This window comes from Parus major, chromosome 8 (genome assembly GCF_001522545.3).
Source record: "Parus major isolate Abel chromosome 8, Parus_major1.1, whole genome shotgun sequence".
Lineage (NCBI taxonomy): Eukaryota > Metazoa > Chordata > Aves > Passeriformes > Paridae > Parus > Parus major.
The window spans coordinates 26044823-26065498 of NC_031777.1; the positions used below are offsets into that span (position 1 = coordinate 26044823).

The following is a 20676-nucleotide window of genomic DNA, read 5'->3' on the forward strand; positions in this document are numbered from 1 at the left end:
ACTGACCAATAACACAAGAGACACTATAGAGGGCCCAGAGGTTAAGTCAAGATCTATTCTACCCTGAATATTAATGATCCTTTATCTGGAACCATGCCAATATAAAATGTGTGTTAGCCTCAGACACCTTTGGCTGCATCGGATTCAAAGTTCAGCTATTGGTGCCAATGATCAGCAGCTGAGTTTCCAAATTTTAAATTATGTACAACTTTGTGAGACTTTTCTGCCTCAGAGATCAAAAGAAAATAAACTGTATTAGCAGTTACTAAAATATTACAGTGCCCCTTGCAAGATCTGCCTGCTGTTGCCCACAGGAGGAACAGGGCACTGCTCCCATTCCTCCTTGCAGAGCTGCTGCTACATGTGGGAAAGTCGGGAGTGCTTTGGGATTTGATAGTTCATCCAGCATCCTTGGAGCACAGCTCTGATAAGATAATAGAACCTTTTGGAGGGATTCTTTGGAAAGATCAAGTGAAAACTGAAACAGACTTTGAGCTTTGCCAGCAACAGAAATTATATATTGTATATTCTTAGCAACACTCTGCCATATTTATTTGCTTCTCTCTTCTCTCACAGCCCCTGAGAGAGAACTGCAGAAACCACTGGAAGTAAATGAGAGGGAGGAATTGAACATTCCTGTACAGCAAGCACAAGGAGGATTCACCTTGTACAGAAGATGAGAGGAAAATCACTCAGATGACTCAGTTGTCAGGATGACTTCCAAATTATTACAATATTTAAAGACGAGAAACGTGCAGCTCTCAAACGTGATTCTGCCAAAAGTGATATGAAAAATAAAATCCTCAGAGCAGAATAGTGCCATGACAATGCAACCTCTGGAGAAGGAAAAAGAATTGTTTGACCAGGACTTTGTAGAGACATCAGGTGACTCTTAGAATCGTGACTTTTGTTGCAAGATCAGCATTAATTGTGAAAACTAACTAGCTCTTCTGTGATTTTATTCTATATGAGCCAAGAGAGGAACAAAATATTGATTGAGAAGGCTTCAAGTTTTATTTATATAAGGATCTGATTGCCAGGTTCATTCTTATGCAAAGCAGAGAGAGAAAGCTTTTTCAGCAGACATTTTAAAAAATGAAATCTAAAAATAGGCTTTGGTTTTCCTTGTAAAATGCCTGGGAGTGCTTGCCCATGCTTCTTCCTTCAGTAGTCACTAAGAAAGCAAGAACCAGGTCGAGGAAATCCCTGACACTTCCAATAACTTCAAAGTGAAGATGAGTTTGCTCTGAATTGGAACATAACTGACCCAACTGAGCATCAGTAAGACAGAAATATGAAACTGGTGCCCATTTCTGAAGCTCAGTTGAAAGCACACCCCAATACAACCCCCACTGTATTGATTTGAGCATGTAGTATTTTTCCATATACATGCACTCCTGGGAAGCTTTGAATGCTTTTATTTTTTAGTGCTGTGTCTCCAGGACCTTCCTTGAAGCTGTTGTTGTTTCTCACACATCTTTTTGAAGCTGTAAAAACAAGCCTGTGTCCTGTATAGGAGTAAAGCCAGGAGGAATGACCCAGCAAAGTCATTTTTGAAAGAGCCTCGACCCCCCCAGAATGAAAGCAAATGGGTGGCCTTTGAAAGGCAGAAGATCAGCTCTCTAAGGCCTTGTATGTGACAAACAGGCACAGCTGATGATATGATGAGGGAAAAAACCACTGCATAGAATAGTGTCAGTTCATTAAAAAATCAGATGTAACTTTTTGATAAAAAAACCTTCACTTAATAGCTTTTTATATATAATCCTTTGAAAATCAAAACATTGGTTTTGTCATTAACAGCTACACTGGGAGAAGCACATAACCTTGTGTGATGTGATAAAACAGCAAAACCACATCTCCAGACCAGAAAGTGTCATGAAGAACAGTTTGTACTGTTTAAAGTCAGTTCCAGGTCACTCTTAGAGTACATCCATACCAACAGTTCATAGCCTTGTTCCTATCTGGCTATTTATAAAATCCTTTTATTCCCTTTAGCAAGCAGCTCAGCATGAGGTTGTACACAACAGAATGCAATTCTGGGATAATGGTATCATTCCTTTATCCATGGGGACTTTTTTTTCCAAATTGTTACGTCTCAGGAGAATAGAGTGAAAAATCAGTACTTCCTTGCAAACACTTCTGCTCTTTTTGAAAAAGCCACAACATATTTCAGTGCAAAGTAAAAACTCAGTACTAAGCAGCTGAAATAAATTCTTGAGAGTAAAACCACTCATTTCTGAAGCTCTTAGTGAAGCATTTACTGCTTAAATTCAGTATGAAACCTTGAAGTCCTTACTGCATGCAGAAGACTTGGAATTTGCCATTCTCCTACATAAAAAGAAAGCAAGTGCACCCAGGAGTAAATCTTTGTGGCCAGAAACAGCCAGGCATGCTGCAGTGCAGGCTTCCACAACATCTGCTCTACAAACCTAATTATCCCTCACTGCACAGATGCAAAAGACATCTGAAATGTCGGCACTTGAGACACACAGATAATTTCAAGCCCCTTTAAAATTAATTTGTTTTAAAGAACGAAAAGCCATGCAGAAGTATTTATGTTCTTGATGAACAAACTCAAAGTCAACAAAAACTGGTCCCAGCTCATTCTAATATCAGATAAATCACATCTGTCCCATGACTGTTTATTCTTACTGCTCCTGAGACTCAGTCCTCAGTGGGATGATCTGAAATTGTGCTAATACAATCTATTACAACCCAGCCAGTTCTTCAGGATTTGGCAGCTCTTTTTGAGTCCAGACTGCAACATCTTCATTGAGTACTAACCAAAATATAGAAGGCCTAAAATCTAGATAAAAATATCATTTCCAGAGGGAAATGTTAAATTAAGTTCACCTTCTAGTAGCTACAAAGGCACTGGTGGGCACTGATCCAGCTACTGGTGGCCCTTTTATTTGCAGATTCCTTCTTCAGAACAAAGTACATGTGAAATTTGAGAGAAGTTTTAAATGGGTTTATATATACAAATTCAGCAAAGAAATGTATATAAGTGATGCTGAGATATGAGGCTGTACAAAAGCAGACAGCTTAAATCTCTTTTCTCAAGTGAAGACATCTTTCTCTTTGTCTCTGAGGAACTTTAATTCATCTCATTGCTCTTGAATTTTCACTAGCAGTCAAGTGGCAAGCTGCCAAGTAACTCACAGTTGGCTAGAAGCATGGTCACCTACAAGCTAATTGATGCCACAGAACTTCCCTCCAGGATGCCATCTGGGTTGCATTCAATATTCTTACTGGATTCAGAAGTCCATCCCTCTAAACTTGAAAGCTGCTTCTCTTGACCAAATGCCAACTTGCTGATTTTGTTTGCAAGCACACACATTTAACTAAACAGCAATACCAAGCTCCTGTTCCACTCTTTTGCCCATTTATCGACTGCACTATTCTAGAAAAATAAAGACAAATCACTTCCCCATCTCACAAGTGGGAAAATTAGGAAAATGAGACCTGAAGGAGGCTGTCAATGAAAGCTCAGAAAGGGATTTTATTCCAAGTGCCTGTCCCTGCCTGATCAGGCACATTTTAATACAGATAGATTTCCTGCTCTCGATGCATACCATCAATGGCTACAATGAGACTTCTTGTTTTCATTTTTAAAAATAGGGAATTTACAGAATAACCTTAGTATTACTTTCGGAGCCTATCTGCCCCACTAACAATCAGACAGGTAGGGCAGGCATTTTAACTTTCCTATTTCTACTTCTTGCAGCAGAGAAGCACCTTCCTGACACGCAGCTGCACCCTTCCATTTCTCTGCATTGACAGCAGTTTTCTGCATGCACAGCCAATTCCATGGAAAATAGCAACAATAAGTTGATGCAAAGGTGTGAAGCCCAATCAAGCAGGCTGACACTACAAGCTCTCTGCACAAGGAGGCATTTTTCCAGTGGAGACCTGAGGACAGAAGTGTCAAAAGCACCCAAGTGACCCTTCAGCAGGCCTGGTTCTCGCTGGTTTCCCCTGGAATGGCCTTCATGAACAAAGATCCTTGCAAGAGCAGTACAGGTTTACTCTACAGGCACCTGCCCAGAAATTCTTTGTAATAGAATGGCAGGTCTGAGTCACAGTAACCTGCTCTTCATCTAGAGGAGAGACAGCATGCTGGAAAACTCCAAGGCCGTCATAATGCTGTTAGAACAAAGGCCAACCTGGCAAAAGCTCATCAAAACAAATCTCCATCAAGTTCATATACTTATAAACAAGTGCACAGCAGTGATAGAGATGGAGAATGCCTACTCACATTTGGCAATTCTTCCTGCTCGTTTTTTCCAGTCAAACAAAACATCTAATGTACTGGAAGTGTTTTAGTACCCATACTTTACAGGGAAATCCTGTTAATGTTACCTGAGAAAGGGTACTGAAAAAGCAGGATGAAAGTTGCATTACTGACGTAACAGAATTAAAGAGGTTTACACTGACTCACTAAATACCCATACAGCAACAATAAACTCACTTTGAACTCACCAAGAGCTCTGCAATCTAGTAGCCTGCAGCTTAGCAGGAAAAAGCACCTCTGCAAATGGCTCAGGGTTGGAGTTTTCTTGCTTTGCTTCTTTTTGTCACTTGAATATATTGCACAATATCTAAACCAGAAATGAACTTCAAGTTTTCTCATAAGGAAGTGTATTAAAGCAATAATATTGAGACTTTACAAGCCATATTCAGGCATGGATACAATACTGTCAAGCAGGGCGAGGAGCTTTAATTGGGACTTTAATTGGAACCCAGGCAGTAGTTCCATTTTGTGGGACTGAGGAACGCTGCTCATCTTCCTTGGGTCTTTTCCTGCTGTGATAGGTAACACTGCAAACTACGAGCCAAGCCTGGAGAAACTGCTGTTGCTGTGCTGTTCAGGCCAGGGTGAACACCACTGGCAAAGTCAAAGCCACAGAGAGGATTTTCCTGTCATAAGCAGATTCTCAATAAAATTTAAATACCATGTTAACCTTGTGATCTTCTGCACTTTTAGACTTCCTGTGTCCAAGTTCAGGCCTACATGCTGCACCTGTATCACACTGAGAGCTCTGGGTCTTTCTGCTCCAGAAAGAAGAGACACCTGAAATTTAGCTCAGGAAGAACTTGCTTTAGCTGTGGAATAACACACCATACATTAGAATGAGTTTGGCCTCTTCCACCAAAGAGCAGAGCCGTAAATGCAGATTAAGCAGCCTAAGAGAGCAATTTTACAGTATCCAAATTGCAAGCAAGATCATTATAAAACTAAGGGTATCACAAACTAAAATATGTCTGCCATTGATCTTTCCTTTAGCAGGACACTGGGAAACACAAACAAAAGAAGTACTGGAGACAGACTGAATGGACAAGAAAATATGGATGGTTTCTATTTCCACGGCTTGCCAATGGCAAGTCCTCACCACAACATTGTAGCAGGGGGATGCATGAGATCAGGAGTGGAATGAAACTGTACTTTCACCCCTAAAACAGAATTAGAGAGCAGCTAATCCTCACTGGAACAAAACAGTGGTCCAAGGCCAGAATTTGTATTGTAGCTCCACAATGATGCTCTATGCACTTCTAGAGGCTAAAAGAAAGTTAGGGTAATACCCTGGTGAAAACTACTGCATAAAACATTTTGTGAACACCACAGGCATGAAGCCATTGATTTTTGAGTTTGGAAAGGCTTCCTTTTGTCAGTTGTGACTGTTTGTAACTATGAAGAACAAAAATCCCTTGAAGTATCACTTAAAACTCATGTTTTATCCAGCATATATCCCTGCCAACACTGTTCCCCTCCCCATTATTTCACAGGCCCACCTCAGGAGATAAAATGTACCCAAGGTGAAGCTCTGCCTGGCTGGTCAGGGTGGCCCTGTGAAGAAGCCCTGACCAGCACAGCCCTGTGCCAGAGCTGTTCTCTCAGCAGGACCTCATGGACCACACAAATCCATCTCCTTTCAGCCTTTCTAGGTCCACAGCAGCAGCTCTTCCAGCTAAGAGACATCCATCTCAACACAACTACGCCAGCAGGGAGCAGCTCAGGTTTGTGTTCTGAAGCTGCAGGGCCAAGTTTTAGTCAGCAATCTAAAATATCCAATCAGCATTTCCTCAGAGACTTCTGCAGCAGCAAGATCAGGCTGAGCCCTCACACAGACAAGATGTTTTCTCTCTTCAACTTTCAACATCAGAGGACAGCGCTGTCCGCAGATTAAAGTAATAAGGAACCCCCACCAAACATTACAATTAATTAGAGCAGAACACACAGCAAATATCTTCCCTAAGTCCCGAGACACTCATCATGTAACATTTTGAATTCTAACAGTTCAGAGTGAAATGAGAGCCTCCATCTTCCCCTTCATATCCAATAAGAAATATAACTCTCTCACACACAGTCTTAATAGGTATGAATCATCTCCTTCCCATTTACTGACAAGAATTTATCCAGCATAAGAGAGTGAAACCTCCATCATTTTTACATGTCAAACTGCTGTAAAAATCTCTGCTATTATAAAAGCAGAGGAAAAAACCCAACACAATGGCAGATAATCCCTACTGACTACTGTAGAAAAGTGACATTTACACATGCCCTTTTTCTATGTAAAAGGTCAAGCTGATGCACCAAAACGCTTCACCTACAGGAAATTCACCCCCAGCAATCTTCAGAAAAGGTGATACAGCTCTCAGGTGTACCACAGGCACAAAGAATGGCCATAAATTAAATTAAGGGGATTCCAGTTTGTTGTTCTAGATCTCATCAGGTTTGTTTTTTCCTCCCAGGAAACCTAATCCCACATGACTTCATTAGAAACAAGTAGCAAGGAGAGAACCCTTTTCAAAAACAACATAGCAAGATTCTGCCCTAAACCCCTTGATGAATATGTTTCTAATGCCACATTCAAACTCACACTCCCCCACAGGAAGAAAAAAACACTTTTGTAGGAAGGGGGAAAATTAGGTCCTGTACTTGGCTGCCTTCCTCCCCCTCGGTGGTTTTCACTGTCACAGAAGCATCTTTTTTGCATTCTAAAATTAACCCTGTGATATGATGATAAAGCCTGCACAACAAGGCTCAGAAAAGGAACCAGTAAGCAACAAAGATCACTGCTCAACCCTTATTATTATGGACAACTCACTGACAGCTATCCAGCCTGCTTGGAAAAGGAAAGAAAACAGTCTTCCAAAAGGATATTTTGGTTTCAGGTTTTCTTGAAACACTCCTCCAGTGCACTGAACAGGCAGGGATGAAGATGCCAGGGCAAGAGCCCCATAAGCCAAGGACTCCACAATCCCCAACAAAACCCTGAGTCTTGCTGCAGGAATGCAGCATTCCCCATGGTGCTGAATATCTCAGTCCTGACCTTGAAAGCTGGAGGATCAAAACTGTTCAGTGACAGTGATGGCTTTTATTCTGTGAACACACATCTCCCGGGGTACTGCTTGCCAGGGCACTTCACAGTGCCCAACAATCTGGTTCACAACAGCCCTGAACTGGAATAAACAGTCAGCAGGTGTGGAGTTCCACATCAGCTCTGGAATCTCCAACACTTGTCACCCTGGCAGCCTCAACCTGCATTTCAGTCTCAAAATATAAAAATACTGTAAATTAAATAATTCAGTCTGGGCAAAGTGAACTTAGCAGTCTCTTGCTAGCTTAAGTACAACATTTGTGCAGGAATTATTAATCCTTTCTACAAGCATTAGCACAAATAAAGGCTTGCAATATTCACATGACTGTGTGCACAATCGAATGTGAAGAAATGCCTGCTGCTCTCAGCCAAGCTTTGCACAGCTCCCTGCAATGCCTGAGCGAGGGAAGGTGTTAACAAAGGCTTTGTGCATTGCTGTTGAGGATGGGCACTCTGTGAAACAGAGCTCTGAGAATTAATGGCCAAACTCATGGGAAAAGACTGGAAGGAAGAGCAAGGCAATGAGATGCTGTGTGCAAGCCTGGGAAAGGTTCCACGTTGCTCAGGCATATGCTTGTCCACAACCATGGAGAAAAATTAAGTACATTATTTATCATTTCCCTCTACAAAAGGGTGCCCCAGGATTTCTCCCCGCTCTACACTCACTCTCTTTGAAGTGCTATGCCACAATCAGAGACCCTGCAGTCAAGAACTGGACAGATATGATTCTTTTCAGCACCTGTCAATGCAGCTTCTTAATCCTAATTTCACTTCAGGGATCAACACGCACTGGCACCTTGGGCAAATACACATACCACATTATTTTATAAAAAATAGGACAGATTTCTGGGTTAAAAGAGCTCTTGTGAAAAGGGGGAACAGAAATCATCCAGTAAAGAGCTTGAAGTAAAGCGATTTCAACACACCAATGTGATCCTGGCAGAGATTAGTCCAGAGGTTCACTTTGAAACTCCTTATTTATCACCTGCCAAAGAGCAGTTCCCATATAGGTTACCCCTCCTAAATCATGTACTGAGCCCACCTTGTGCAAACTTCAGAGTTGCGCAATTTAACTGTATCTTTGTTATTCTGCACGAGAAAGGAAGAAGGAAAAGAGTAGCAACAATAAAATAAACAATAGCAAATTAAACTCCCTCAGTTATCTTGGTTCCTTTCAGAAAATGATACATTACTAATAATTTATGGGGGAATGGGTTCATGACTGATAAGTTACTTCAGTAGTTCATGCTCAGATAACAGCAAGGGGTGGGCAGGAGGTGAAAGAGGTAAAAGAGACACCCATAAAATGGGAAGAGCCACTTTAGCAAATAAAAAGTCTGCTGTGTGCTGTCTCACAACAGGCACTTTTGGCCAGCTAAAGAAGTCACTTGCAGTACTGAAGTCTGACTGCACACAGGCTATGCTCCAGGATATGTTGGAATGTACAAAAATTAAGTTCATTTTGGAATAAAGATATTATGCTACTCCTCAAACATCTGTATTTCCTGTGTCTCTTGACACTAAATACAAGCAGTGAGATATTTGAAGCATTTCTTGCATTTGACCAAGCACTAAAATTTTGGAATGGTGAGTTGTCTCAACACTGGGGTTTTTCTGAATATTTTATGAATTGTATACGACAAAGGCAAAGTCCTTGAGCAGTTGCTTAATCCAAGGAACACGATTATCTGTGTAAAACAACGCAATAATGCACCTGAAAAAAGAAATTGGGGACTTTCTTCACGAGTCACTAATGTTCACAATGAGTTGCTGAATCACTCTACAGCCTTGGGCAAAGTAACTTCCCCAAGCATCAACTTTCACATCCCTGAGATAATATTTAGCCCATTTGTATGGGGAAGATTCATAGAAAACTGAACTGCTAAGCAGCCACAGGATGACAAATGTGTAATGAGTGTAACACAACCACACAAACAAGAATAGAAGCACTGAGTTACAGAGGCAGGAGGTGTATTTCTTGGCCTACATCAGTCAGCACTGACATTTGCTATCAAAGAAACTGGGCCATTTCTCTGTTTATGAGTAGCTCAATAGATGCAACAGTGATTCAGGATGAAAAGTCTACAGGAACAGTTGTACGTTTACATCCAGAATTCTTATTCTCAGTGCAGGCATATTCACTACTCCTGCTGCAGCTGATTTTTATGCTCTTAACGATTCTCTGGATCTCACAGAGTAGCATCATATCTGGATGGAACACTTCCAGTAAATCCAGCAAGGTTTACTGCTTTACAATCACTGCTCAAACAGAAAGCCAAGCAGCTGCTATCTATCGTAGGAAACTCATGCAACACATTTGGAAAGATGCCTACAGCCTTACTCACCTAGAACAACAAAACCAGAAAAAGTCTGAAAAGAAATTAATCACATTAACTTTATACATGGAAAGCAAAGACAGACAGAAAACCTCAACTGGGTAATTGCACAGCAGGACAAAGACCTGTGATCAAGCAAAAAAATTTAATTCACCCCTTGAAATGAAGCAAAGTATCACCCCACTGTACATCACCTTAAGTATCAAGAAAGGCAGCATGAAAGAAAGTATGAAACAAGGCCAGCTAAAATAAAATACAAAGTTAAAACCTAGAACTGGAGCAGTTATCTAAATAAGGGACATAGTACAGTTAAGAGTTGCACACACCAGTTTCTTCAACAATTATTTTAATTGATAAATCTATGCTATTTCTACCTGTTAAGGAAAAGTCTATAACAATGTAACATTTCAAATTTAACCAAAATCAAGAGAAAATTTCCACCTATTACAATGAATTTTAAACACACACTTGTACTCTTTCACTATTTTGCAAGTAAAAGAAATCAAACCACAGAAGCCACAGAAACAAAGCTAGAACTCAAGAAATAGATAAAGAAACTTACAGCAGGCAAAATTCACACTCAGGATGGACAAGATTCTGCAGCACCAATGAATTAGATTTTAAATAATATATCTATATTTAAAACGAAAAAGTAATCACAACAGCACAGACAGCAGTTGCCAAAAAGAGTCCTTCTGGTTCTGCAAGTACAGGACTGTGCTCCTGCTGCCATGGAAACTGAGTCCCTCACTGCTCCCGTCCTGGTACAGTGCCACACATGCTCTCAAGCATTTAATAAATATTAATAATGCATTTAATAATATTGAAGTATCAGAAATAGAACATCTAAGAAAAATAATTTGCAATAAAACTCACTTTACATGGCTGCAGCCCAAAGGTTTGTAAGCCTTGCTCCAACCCTGCTCTAAATCCTGTTCACTCCTAGTTTCTAACACTTGCTCTTGGCATTAAGTGGGAGGTTGGACTGATTGCCAGGCCTTAGCTTAGGCTGAAAATAACCAGGAAACCTGGAGAAAAAACTGAAACCCTTCCACTTGTCCAACAGGTACCTCTGCAAGGAGCAATTGTGTGTGTTGGGCACTGGACTGGTAGGTAGGAGGCCTCATTCCTGCTCTTGGCTTGACTGCTGACTCTTGAACAGCTGAGTCACTCTGGAGCAGAAGAGCTCAAACACCATTTATTCACCTCTTCATGAGGAGAAAGGCACAGGGCTGCTAGATCTGCCATAGCTCTGCAAAGGAAAGTCATGGGCCTTGCCAGGAACAGAAGCACAGTCTACCAGGGCATCATTACTATGGCAAGAAACAGGATATCTCACCCTGAGAGACCATAAGTGAGAGAGCTCACAACCCTGCTTTAAAAATCTTCTGGCTTTGCAAAGGTTAAAATCTGGCTTTTGAAAATATTTCAGTGTGGAAGGGTGTAGTTTTATTTTTCTACTCACTAACAGTATTATTGTAACTTCTAAAATCTAATCAGATTTTTATCGCTTGCATTTCAGACAGAATTTTTCACAGAGCAGAAAATCTGCATTAATTTTATCAAAGGGCCTTTTACCCTTTTCCCCTCCCTTGTGGGTATCTAAATATTAATAATTTTAATGGAAAATAGAGAGTTAGAAAAACTACACTCAGCTTTTCCAACACTTCCTGCATATGCACCATAAAATAGTAAGGATTTCCCTTTGGCTGGAAGCAGCAAATGGGAGCAGAGCACACCAGAGCAGGCAGACTCCTTTTCTGCCAAGGACATGCTACTGCACAAGACAAGAAGCAGCAACCCAAATCTTCATCTCTATCACCCAAACACAACTTACTGATTTGTTTTCCTGGGCAAAGGAAAAAAAGAAAGAACAACTGACATCTTACAGTATTTTATAAGGCAGACACAGAAAAGTATAGTGACACAGAAAAGCAGAGTTGAGCAACAGCATGCTTTGGGAGCATCTTTGAAATTACCAGGGAAAAGCTGCAGGAAAATGGGAAAGCTGTAGAGAAGAAAAGGTCACCAGTAAAAGGACCAGGAGAACTTCACACCAAATCAATTCTACCACAAATGCATCTCTAACACAACATCAATCTCTGAGGCACACCAAAGACATAGCAGATCTGTCAGTGAATTCAAAAAGTTGATAGCATTGAAAAGGCCAACAGAAACAAAAGCTGGGTATCTGCTGTATTAGAAACAGCTGTGAGAATCAATAATGGTTAGACATTTTCAGGTGTAACAGAGTGTTTCATGGTCCTTTAGGTAGACAATGGAGTCAAGAAAACTTATTATTTCTAGCACTGGCAATCTCTTAGTGTAGGCTTGTAAGACAAATGTGTTCACCAACACACTACACTTGGTTTCTCTGGTCTTATAATTGCAATTTGAATAAACTTCTGAACATTTTCTGATTAATATTAAATTATCCTAAGTATTTTCCACTTTTAACATCAATCAGTCAGAAATCACAAGTCTGACTGACCTATGCTAAGCCTGGGTGTAGAACATTGCAGACACAAGAGAACTGGTCTGCATCAGCTTTTCATAGAATCACAGAATGGTTTGGGTTGGAAGTGCCTTTAAAGACCATCAGTTCCAAACCTCCTGTCAAGGGCAGTGACACCTTGCATTAAACCAGGTTGCTCAGAGTCCCATCCAGCCTGGCTTTGAGCACTGCCAGGGATGGGGCAGCCACAGCTTCTTTATACATTAAAATGCTCTGGATGAAGTTTTCCTACCTTGGCTCAAAATACACAATATGCTCGTATCCTCTGAATGACAGCTCTGAGCTCTCTAATAAACAAACCAAGTCATGTTGGTTTGAACTGCACTTTCATAATTTCCTTCTTGAACTTAATAATTATATTCACTCTTTCCATTCTCCTTGACCCCAGAAAAGCTTTTCAGCTCACAGCTCATTCCTGTAACTGTATCTAGAGCAACTCTTGTGCCTTCTTGCTATAGTGCAGCAGCACTCATTTCCCTCTGTAACCATGTCCCCAGTGTCTCTCCCACACACCCCAGTTCTCTCTTCTGTTTTTCAGTGGTCCCATCTCAGTTCTCTCCTTCTTCTCCAGACTATGAGCAGGAGTGATAGAAAATCACCACCTTCTGGAAATCGGTCTGCATCTAGACTGCTTAATAAATAAAACTGCATAAATAGAACTCGTCAAGAAAATGTACCAGGAAATATGGAAAAGGAGAAGAGCATGTGCTTAAAACTTGATTTTCTACATAAACATTGCAGCAGGGTGCACTAAAAGGGGAGATAATCCAGACACCAAAAACATGCAAGTTCGTTTTTTCACAGCAGACACTAAGAATATAATGAAAAATGAATATAAAGGACTAAAAACATTCACTGTAGAACACAAGAAATAAGTAACTGGTTTTGAGCCTAAGCTGGACATGAACCCAGTACAAACCAGGACAGGCAGGCATCAGCCACACAGAAAAGCAAACAAGTCCTGCCTCTCAACACCAGTCTTCCTAGTGCTTCCAGTTTTGGGATAAGCATGCAAGCTGGTCACACAACACAGTTAAACTATCACTGACACAATCAAGAGCATATGACCGTGCGTATGGAAAGGAACCCTAAAATTCCATGTGGCGACGTGTGCAGGCATCTCCAGAGTGGCAGGCAGCAATCACTCAGCATGCAGGACACTGGCTCAATACAAAACAGAAAGAAAAATTGGAGCAATGCATGACAAAGGACAAAAAGTTATAGAATACATGTGGCATTGTGAGTGTGTCACTTGGTCACATCCCAAAACCTACAAGCCTGGCACACAGTTACACTCCTGTGCTTCAAAGCCACCCAGACCATACTTAACTCTGCACAGGACCCAGAATTTAGTTCTCAAATAGGCTTTTTGATATGTTTTTACTCCCGAATTCCAGCTCTAGTGAAACTTCAACTGAAATGCATAGAGACAATGAGGCTGCCTCCTGGGCTTCCACATAGGCAGCAGGAGTCAAACTCTGCGGACTCTCTGTACAAAGCCAGTGGAAGAACAGGAGTCCTTCCTCCTCCCAATTGCAAAGGAAATGTACACAGCCACCTTCTGTGGCCACAAGGCAGGCAAGGGCTGAGGTAGGGGATGTTTGCTGATGCCACATGTTTACCCTGGACACATGGAACAGGTTTTGAACTCCCTTCAGACTGCATCTCATACCTGAAGCTGCCTCAGCCTGTCTCAACCCTGTCTATAAAATATCCCAATGAGCAGTCCTCACCAGCAAGCAACTCAACAGAAAGGGTACCAGTGCAAAGGTGGAAAATGGAGCTTTAAAGAAGAAATAGTAATTCTGCATTTGGATGTGTCCCCCTGCAGGCAGGTATTACAAAGTTAAAACGATCCTGCATCTTGTGTTTAATTTTACAAAACTGGTTAAGCTACTGATTGCTTTTTGCAATTATACTCTTTGCCACATTTAGTGTTTATTCAACAGTGAAACATTTAAGCAGAGGTCCTCAAGTGTGTTTCACCCACACTCACATCTGGGTTAAGATAATGTGAACCATACTTACATCATAAAAATAAAATCAAACACAGCTATCAAAGTAAGAGCTCTTATTTTGCGTCAAATATATTGTGGCTGGCTGCTGTTTGCAAGGTCTTGTTTTCTGCTGGCTACAATGGTAAGCAGGAATGAACTTGTAAAGCTGTGGAAAAAGTCTCCAAGAGCCACTCCCCCTTAGGAACAGCACTCTAGGATTTTCCATTCTGGGTGATGTGTCACACAGCAGCAGCACCCTGGACACACAGCACATGGATCCCTAGTCTGACCTGGCTTTGCAGCCTCCACCTTTCCTGAGGGAGACAGAAAAAAAAGTCAGTATCCCACATTTTTAGTACCTCAGCAAAGAATGCTTTTGCTGAAACACTGTGCCTCAAAAAATGGACATTTTTCCTACTACAAAAGTAGCTTTGATGTTTTATAAAGTTGCTGCTGTACCATTACAAAAAATGTCTCAATGACAGTGCATCTGCAAGCATTGTGTGAAGTGAGTTATAAGAGTCTTTCCCGCATTTCCAGAGAGGAAAATGTATCACAGGGAAGGACTAAAATGCCTCTACAGAAATCACATGCAGAGCAGCCCTGGAGCCCTGGCCTTGTTGCATGGACCACATTTAGTGCAGATCACAGCACTGCAAGCTGGAAGTTGTGACTGGGATTTTGTCTTTCCAAGTCTACACAGACTGGACTGAGCCCAATCAAATCCTTTTGCATAGAGCAGAACAAATAGTTTTAGGACAGGTTTAAATTTTGCAATATGTACCCAAGATTTCTAATTCCAGAATTTACAACTTGATTTCCGCAGTAATCTAAACAGTGTAACTTCCACTGTTTTTCTCTGGAGTTTAGTTTCCTTTCCACAGATACATTTTAAGGAACATCTCTACTCCCTTTTTATTTTCATTTCCTCAAAATGTCATAACTTTCTGAAAAGATGACAGCAAAAAGGCATCTTCATATTTAGGCAATCTGTTTACTGCTTTATTTTTATATATTTCTAAAATGCACACAAATTAGTGTATCCTCCTTTTCTCTTAACATTTCACAAGTCATGTGCCTATACACAAACGAGCAACATCTCCTCCCTTCCTGGCAGCTTCCTTGGCTACCATTCTTCTGCTAGCCCAGAAACCCTGTCCTGGATAAAATTAACACACCTTAAAAACTAGAACTGAGTTCAGGTCCAATGTTTGCTATATTAACTCACGCATCAGACCTTTAGTAGGTAAGTTGAACTACCAGCCACAACAGAAAAGGGTTTCAGAGGAAAGCAAATGCCAAGATGTGATACAGCTCCATTACTGAAACATTCGCCTTAGAATCCAAAATATGGCAGCAAATCTTGGGGCAGGGAGGATGGGGGGAAACGGGAACAGACACAGGACACAACACAAAAGGGACACAAATAAAAGCAAACAAACAAAAATTCACTCTTGCACAAAGACAATTTTTAGTAGGAAGCCCATAGAATCCTGTCAAAAAAAAAAAAAAATCAACTCTTTCCAACTATTTAAGATACTCCTGGTTAAAAAATTTTCCAGTGTATTAGACCATCTACCACAAGGAATTGATTTGATAAACCAATTCTTCACACAGATAAAGACTATCCCATCTCTTCAAAAAGGGAGCATATACACAAGCAGCAATAAGCTATTACAAATACATTATCAGCTCTGGGAAGAAGAATCATCAAGTAATTACAAAGGTTATCAGGGTCCTTATCAGTACTCACTGCCAGCAGGCTACCTGCATATTCATTTCCCTCTCCATCACCACTCTGGCATGCTAAGTTTTCCAGAACAGTTTTTTCTATTCCATATGTTCATAAAATATTTTAAAATAAATATCTGTTTATTACAGAAGCGATAACAGAGGCAGTATCTAGAAGAGAAAACATGGAATGTATTTTTTCACCCAGGGAGCAGAACTCCAAACATTCCATATGCTGAAAAGCAGTATGCACTTTCAGAATAAAACAGTGTTCAGAACAATTTAAGTGAGAAAAACGTGCATGACAAATGCAAGTTTTGTCTTTCAGCCTGTTTGAAGAAGCAACTGCAAAGTCTCTCTATATATGAAATAAATTAACAGTCCATGAGCAATTTCTGTAGTCTGATCCCCAATCAATAATAAATGCAAAATTCAGATTAAAGTGAAGAACATATTTTCACCACCCCCAAATGCAAGAACTATAAAACCCCTCTGAAATAAACCTAAATCACATGCAATGAGCATTCTAACAAAGCACAATCCACACTGAGCTGATGCTCAACAGCATATTGTCCTACACTCTCTCTCCTGACACAATGCTTAGAGGGTTGATCATAAGGAAAAAGTGAAAATAAAAAAGCAGCCCAGATACTGAACCACTCACTCATGGCAGGGCAAGAGCTCAGGACACAAACCTAATCTTTCATGTGGGATGCAGGGTCCAGAATCCATTCAAGATGCTCCTCCTGCCATGATCCCAACCTCTGAAAAGCAGCTCCAAAAGCACTGCCCACAGGTCACCTGCAGCTCACCAAGCCTTTGTATCACAGTGCTCAGAGGTTTTAAATAGAAGGCTTCAAGAACAGCATTGTATACCTGCTCAGAGATTCCCAGTGCTTCCACAGATTAGTGGAAACTAATTAATGGAAACTCCACAGAGTGTGTCTCTTGGGAAACAGACGCTTCAGAGAAAACATTCCCAGTTATGGCTACACAAGAGTCCACGGTAGTTCTCAGTCACCCCCAGCTTCCCTGAGTCTTTTGCAATGTGAAACATTCCTCTAAGTTTCCTCTAAATAGTACCATTATAATTCCTGTAAAAGCCATTTCTATATCTCAATTAATGCTTCTAACTCCCCAGATCATAAAAAAAAACAACCCATACATAAAGCCAATCAAGTCCTCAGAATAAAAACAGCAACCAGAAAGAAATGTTATGGGGTGTTCACAGGGAACGTCTTGGTATAATTTAAGAGTTTGGGAATCCCTGCTCTCCTTAAACTCATCTACTTAGACTTCACTCTGAATAGCACCTGACACAGACTTATGCGAGAAGATGTTAACAGGAAAATCATTAATGGAAAAACACATAACCAGTGACCTTTCTTTTCGTGATATATTCACTGGGTCTATGAGCTTGAAGAGTTCATGCACAGAATGCACATTCAACACCTACTATGCTACAGAGATCATTCAAGAGATGTGGTACTTGCTACAATATTTGCAACTTTAATCTTCAAATTAAAAAGATACTTCTTTTCAAGATTTAGACTCTGTAACTTCTTTTACAGATGCTTCTTACACTCCATGGCTGAGACAAATTCTGCCCGGCAATCAGAAGCTGTAAGCAAAATAACAGCCAAGTTACAACAGCTCAACCCTACAAAGTACCCAGCGTTTATGGGCTTTCACTGATACACACCAGGGCCAGACCGCAGGAGAAGGAACGAGTACCATTTCCTCAGAATTGTGATATAGATCTTGCTCTCTCTTCCCTTACACTATGAAAGAGTTAGTGTTACACGGCTGACACTGACAAGCCAAGCAGCGCTACTTGTTCATCTGCCTCGTCACCCTGACTGCAAACATTCTTAAACACAAGACTCACACCCACCCCACATCTTGTAGGATGATTATGAGTAAGCAACATTTCAAATGAGCACCTGTCACTGGCCCTAAGCACGGGCTTTCCCGGGATTTAACATCTCTCCCAATTGGCCCGAGGGCACAAACTGCGCTGTTCCTTTCAGGCGCTCTGAGCAGAGACGTTGCTGGAGGCGAGGGGAGTGGCAGAGGGAGCTGCCAGGTGGCGGCTGCCGCGGGGCGCTCGGGGTGTCCCGGCCGGGCCGGGCCGGGCGAGCCGGCAGCGAGGAGCCGCTGCCCCGCGGCGCCGCGTCACGGATCTGCTGCTCCCGGCAGCCAATCGGCGCCGCGGCCGGGGACGGCGCGACTTCATTCATTCATAAAAAAGAGGCGCAGCGCAGCTGGGAAGCGCGCCCTTCCCGGCCCCCCGCGCCGCCGTGCGGGGCACGGATACTCACGGCAATCCGCCTCGTCGCTGTTATCCGAGCAGTCGTCGTCCTCGTCGCATTTCCAGATGGCGGGGATGCACCGCTCGTTCCGGCACTGGAACTGGTTCTCCTCGCACTCTTTGACGGCGCCTGTGAGACACGGGGCCGCGCCTGGGTCAGAGGGGCTCGTTCCCACGGCCGGAGCATCCCGGGGCCGTCTCGCCGCCCGGCCCGGCCGCGGACAACCCGGGCAAGGCGCCGGGAGCCGCCGGCGACCGAGGGTGGGGGCTGCGGCTGGGCTCGCCGGGGCACAGCGGCTCGGTGCGGGGCTGAGGGAAACGCGCCTCCGCGGGGGCAGGGCAGCCATCCCGAAGATGCTTTGTGCAGGGATAAAAGGGACCATTCCCGTGCTTCCCCGCATTGTTTTAAAGGCGGAGGGAAAAGGAGCCTGGGAATAGAAGATGGTTAAACCCGAAATACAACAGACAAAGAAAAATTATAAAGCGCAGCGATGCTGGGACCTCCTGCGCATCCGTTACCGGGGCAAAACGCACCGACACCTGGGGACGCGGGGCAGAACAGGCACCGGCGCCGTCCCGGGAAAAGGGACCTGACCCAACTAAAGTTGAGGGCGGGGGGAGAACGGAGCAAATCTGCTTTGCAGACTCGGTTCCGCGCTGCCCTGATGAGACACAAATCCCCTCTGAAAGGGATTAAAGGTGGCAGCTCCTGTCACCAGCTCTCGGGCTGCATTCGCTCGCTGAAGAGCGTGCCCGGCCCCCGCAGGTCGCAACCCCCGAGCGTTCCCGACCATTCGTAGGTCCCAAACCCCGCGCAGGGCACCGGGGCGAGGGGCACCCGCGGCCGCACACCCCGGGGTGCCCTTGCCGGCAGGATGCTCGCCCCCTCCCCGGCAGCGCTGAGGCCGGGGGACCCCGGCGCTGAGAGAGAGCGGCCGTGCGGCGCCGGACCCACCTTTGCCGAGGTGCAGCTTGAGCAGCAGCAGCTGGAGGAGCAGCAGCCGGGCGAGCGCTGGCCGGCACATGGTGCTCGCTCGCTCCCTCCCTCCCTCGGTGGCAGCGCGCCGTGTGCGGGGTGCGCGCAGCCGGCGCGCCTCTCGCTGCCCGCCCCGTGCCGACTGCGGCCGGCGCCGCCCCCGCCCCGCCGCGCCGCCGCCGTGACGCGCCCCGCTGGGCGGGCCCCGCTCGGCTCGGCCCCGGAGAGCGCGGCCACCGCCGGCATCCCGCCCCCGCAGGAGCGCCAGAGGGACACCTGCGGGACGCCTCCCCCGGCAGCCCGCGACCACAGCAAGGAAGCCCCGCAGATGGCACGGCCGCGCTCGGACGCGCGCTCCCAGGCCGGGCTGGTCTCCCTGGAGCTCTCGCTGGGATGGGCGGGCCTGGGCCCTGCTGGACCTGACTGGGTCAGGCTCTCAGGTCCTGAGCCGCCCTCGGTGGTCCCTGTTACAATGACAGCCTCATTCATGATATGAATTTTATTAAGCCAATTAAACACGCGGACTCGTTTAAATGGCCTCGAGTCACAAATTGTGTGCTCTCCTTATTACTTCAGATCTCCCACTGCGGGATTTCATTATGGCCATACTGATGTGGTCATCTCCACTTAATTGTATTAAAATTAGTGAAACAAGTACCAAGTACACTAAAGGTGGGTACCTCTCTGCGTAGGGACTGCTTACCCTTTCTACTGCCTAAGCACATGCGGTCTGATCAGTAATGACAAATGGTTCCCAAGCTATCAGGGGCTTGCTTTATCACTCCATTTGCACGGTGCTGATGAGAAAGCAGTTCACAGACTTTAATTAACACCGCAGCCTTATTCATACAGTCGGGATTAACAGTATTCCAATAATCGTATTATGAGAAGATATTTTTCAGGAGTAACTTGAATCTAACATCAGAACAGAATTAACATGATTATATGTGGAGTGCCATTTAAAAAAAATTAAGATCGAGCACTAATTTTACATAAACCAATGTAACAAAGCTTTTCAGTTTCAAACCCTGAAATGCTGTTGACTTAAGAACTGGGCTGCAACTTGAAAATGCACCTGTGTCTTTAACAAAAATTTTGCAAGTCATTAGTCAGCAGTGTCACTAATGCGTTTGAATCCTGTGAAGAGAAGAGCTAATCATTGAGCTATTCCACTAGCAGCTTATAGAGTATTAACAATTTATTCAAGCCTGTTTGAACAATTTTTAGCGTGAGAAATGTAGTGCATGTTTGTGTTGGCTGCATCAATGTGATAGATTACAATAATTGCTTAAAGCAAATGAGGTATTTATAATACATTAGGTCAAATTTCTCTTTTTTAAATGTGTCAAAACACAGATTCATAAAGCTACTGTAATTCATGGCCTCATTCTTCTCTTTTGTAAGTTAGTTTATTAGTTTAAATTG

The 20676-nt window shown here is 43.2% G+C and overlaps 1 protein-coding gene across 3 annotated transcripts in view; it reads right to left on the reverse strand.

Moving 5' to 3' along the window:
- LRP8 (LDL receptor related protein 8) overlaps positions 1 to 19385 on the reverse strand; it is a 172479-nt gene extending 153094 nt beyond the window's left edge. For 2 of the 3 annotated variants that reach the window (XM_015636257.3, XM_015636256.3), the window contains exons 1-2: positions 19231 to 19383; positions 18286 to 18405 (exon numbers count right to left, since the gene is read on the reverse strand). In XM_015636257.3, coding sequence (XP_015491743.1) covers positions 18286 to 18405; positions 19231 to 19300 — 190 coding nt within the window. In that variant the 5' untranslated portion in view covers positions 19301 to 19383. Of the gene's footprint in view, positions 1 to 18285; positions 18406 to 19230 lie in introns of all 3 variants that reach the window. The other variant, XM_015636258.3, reaches the window with a different exon arrangement.
- Between the last annotated feature and the right edge of the window lie 1291 nt (positions 19386 to 20676).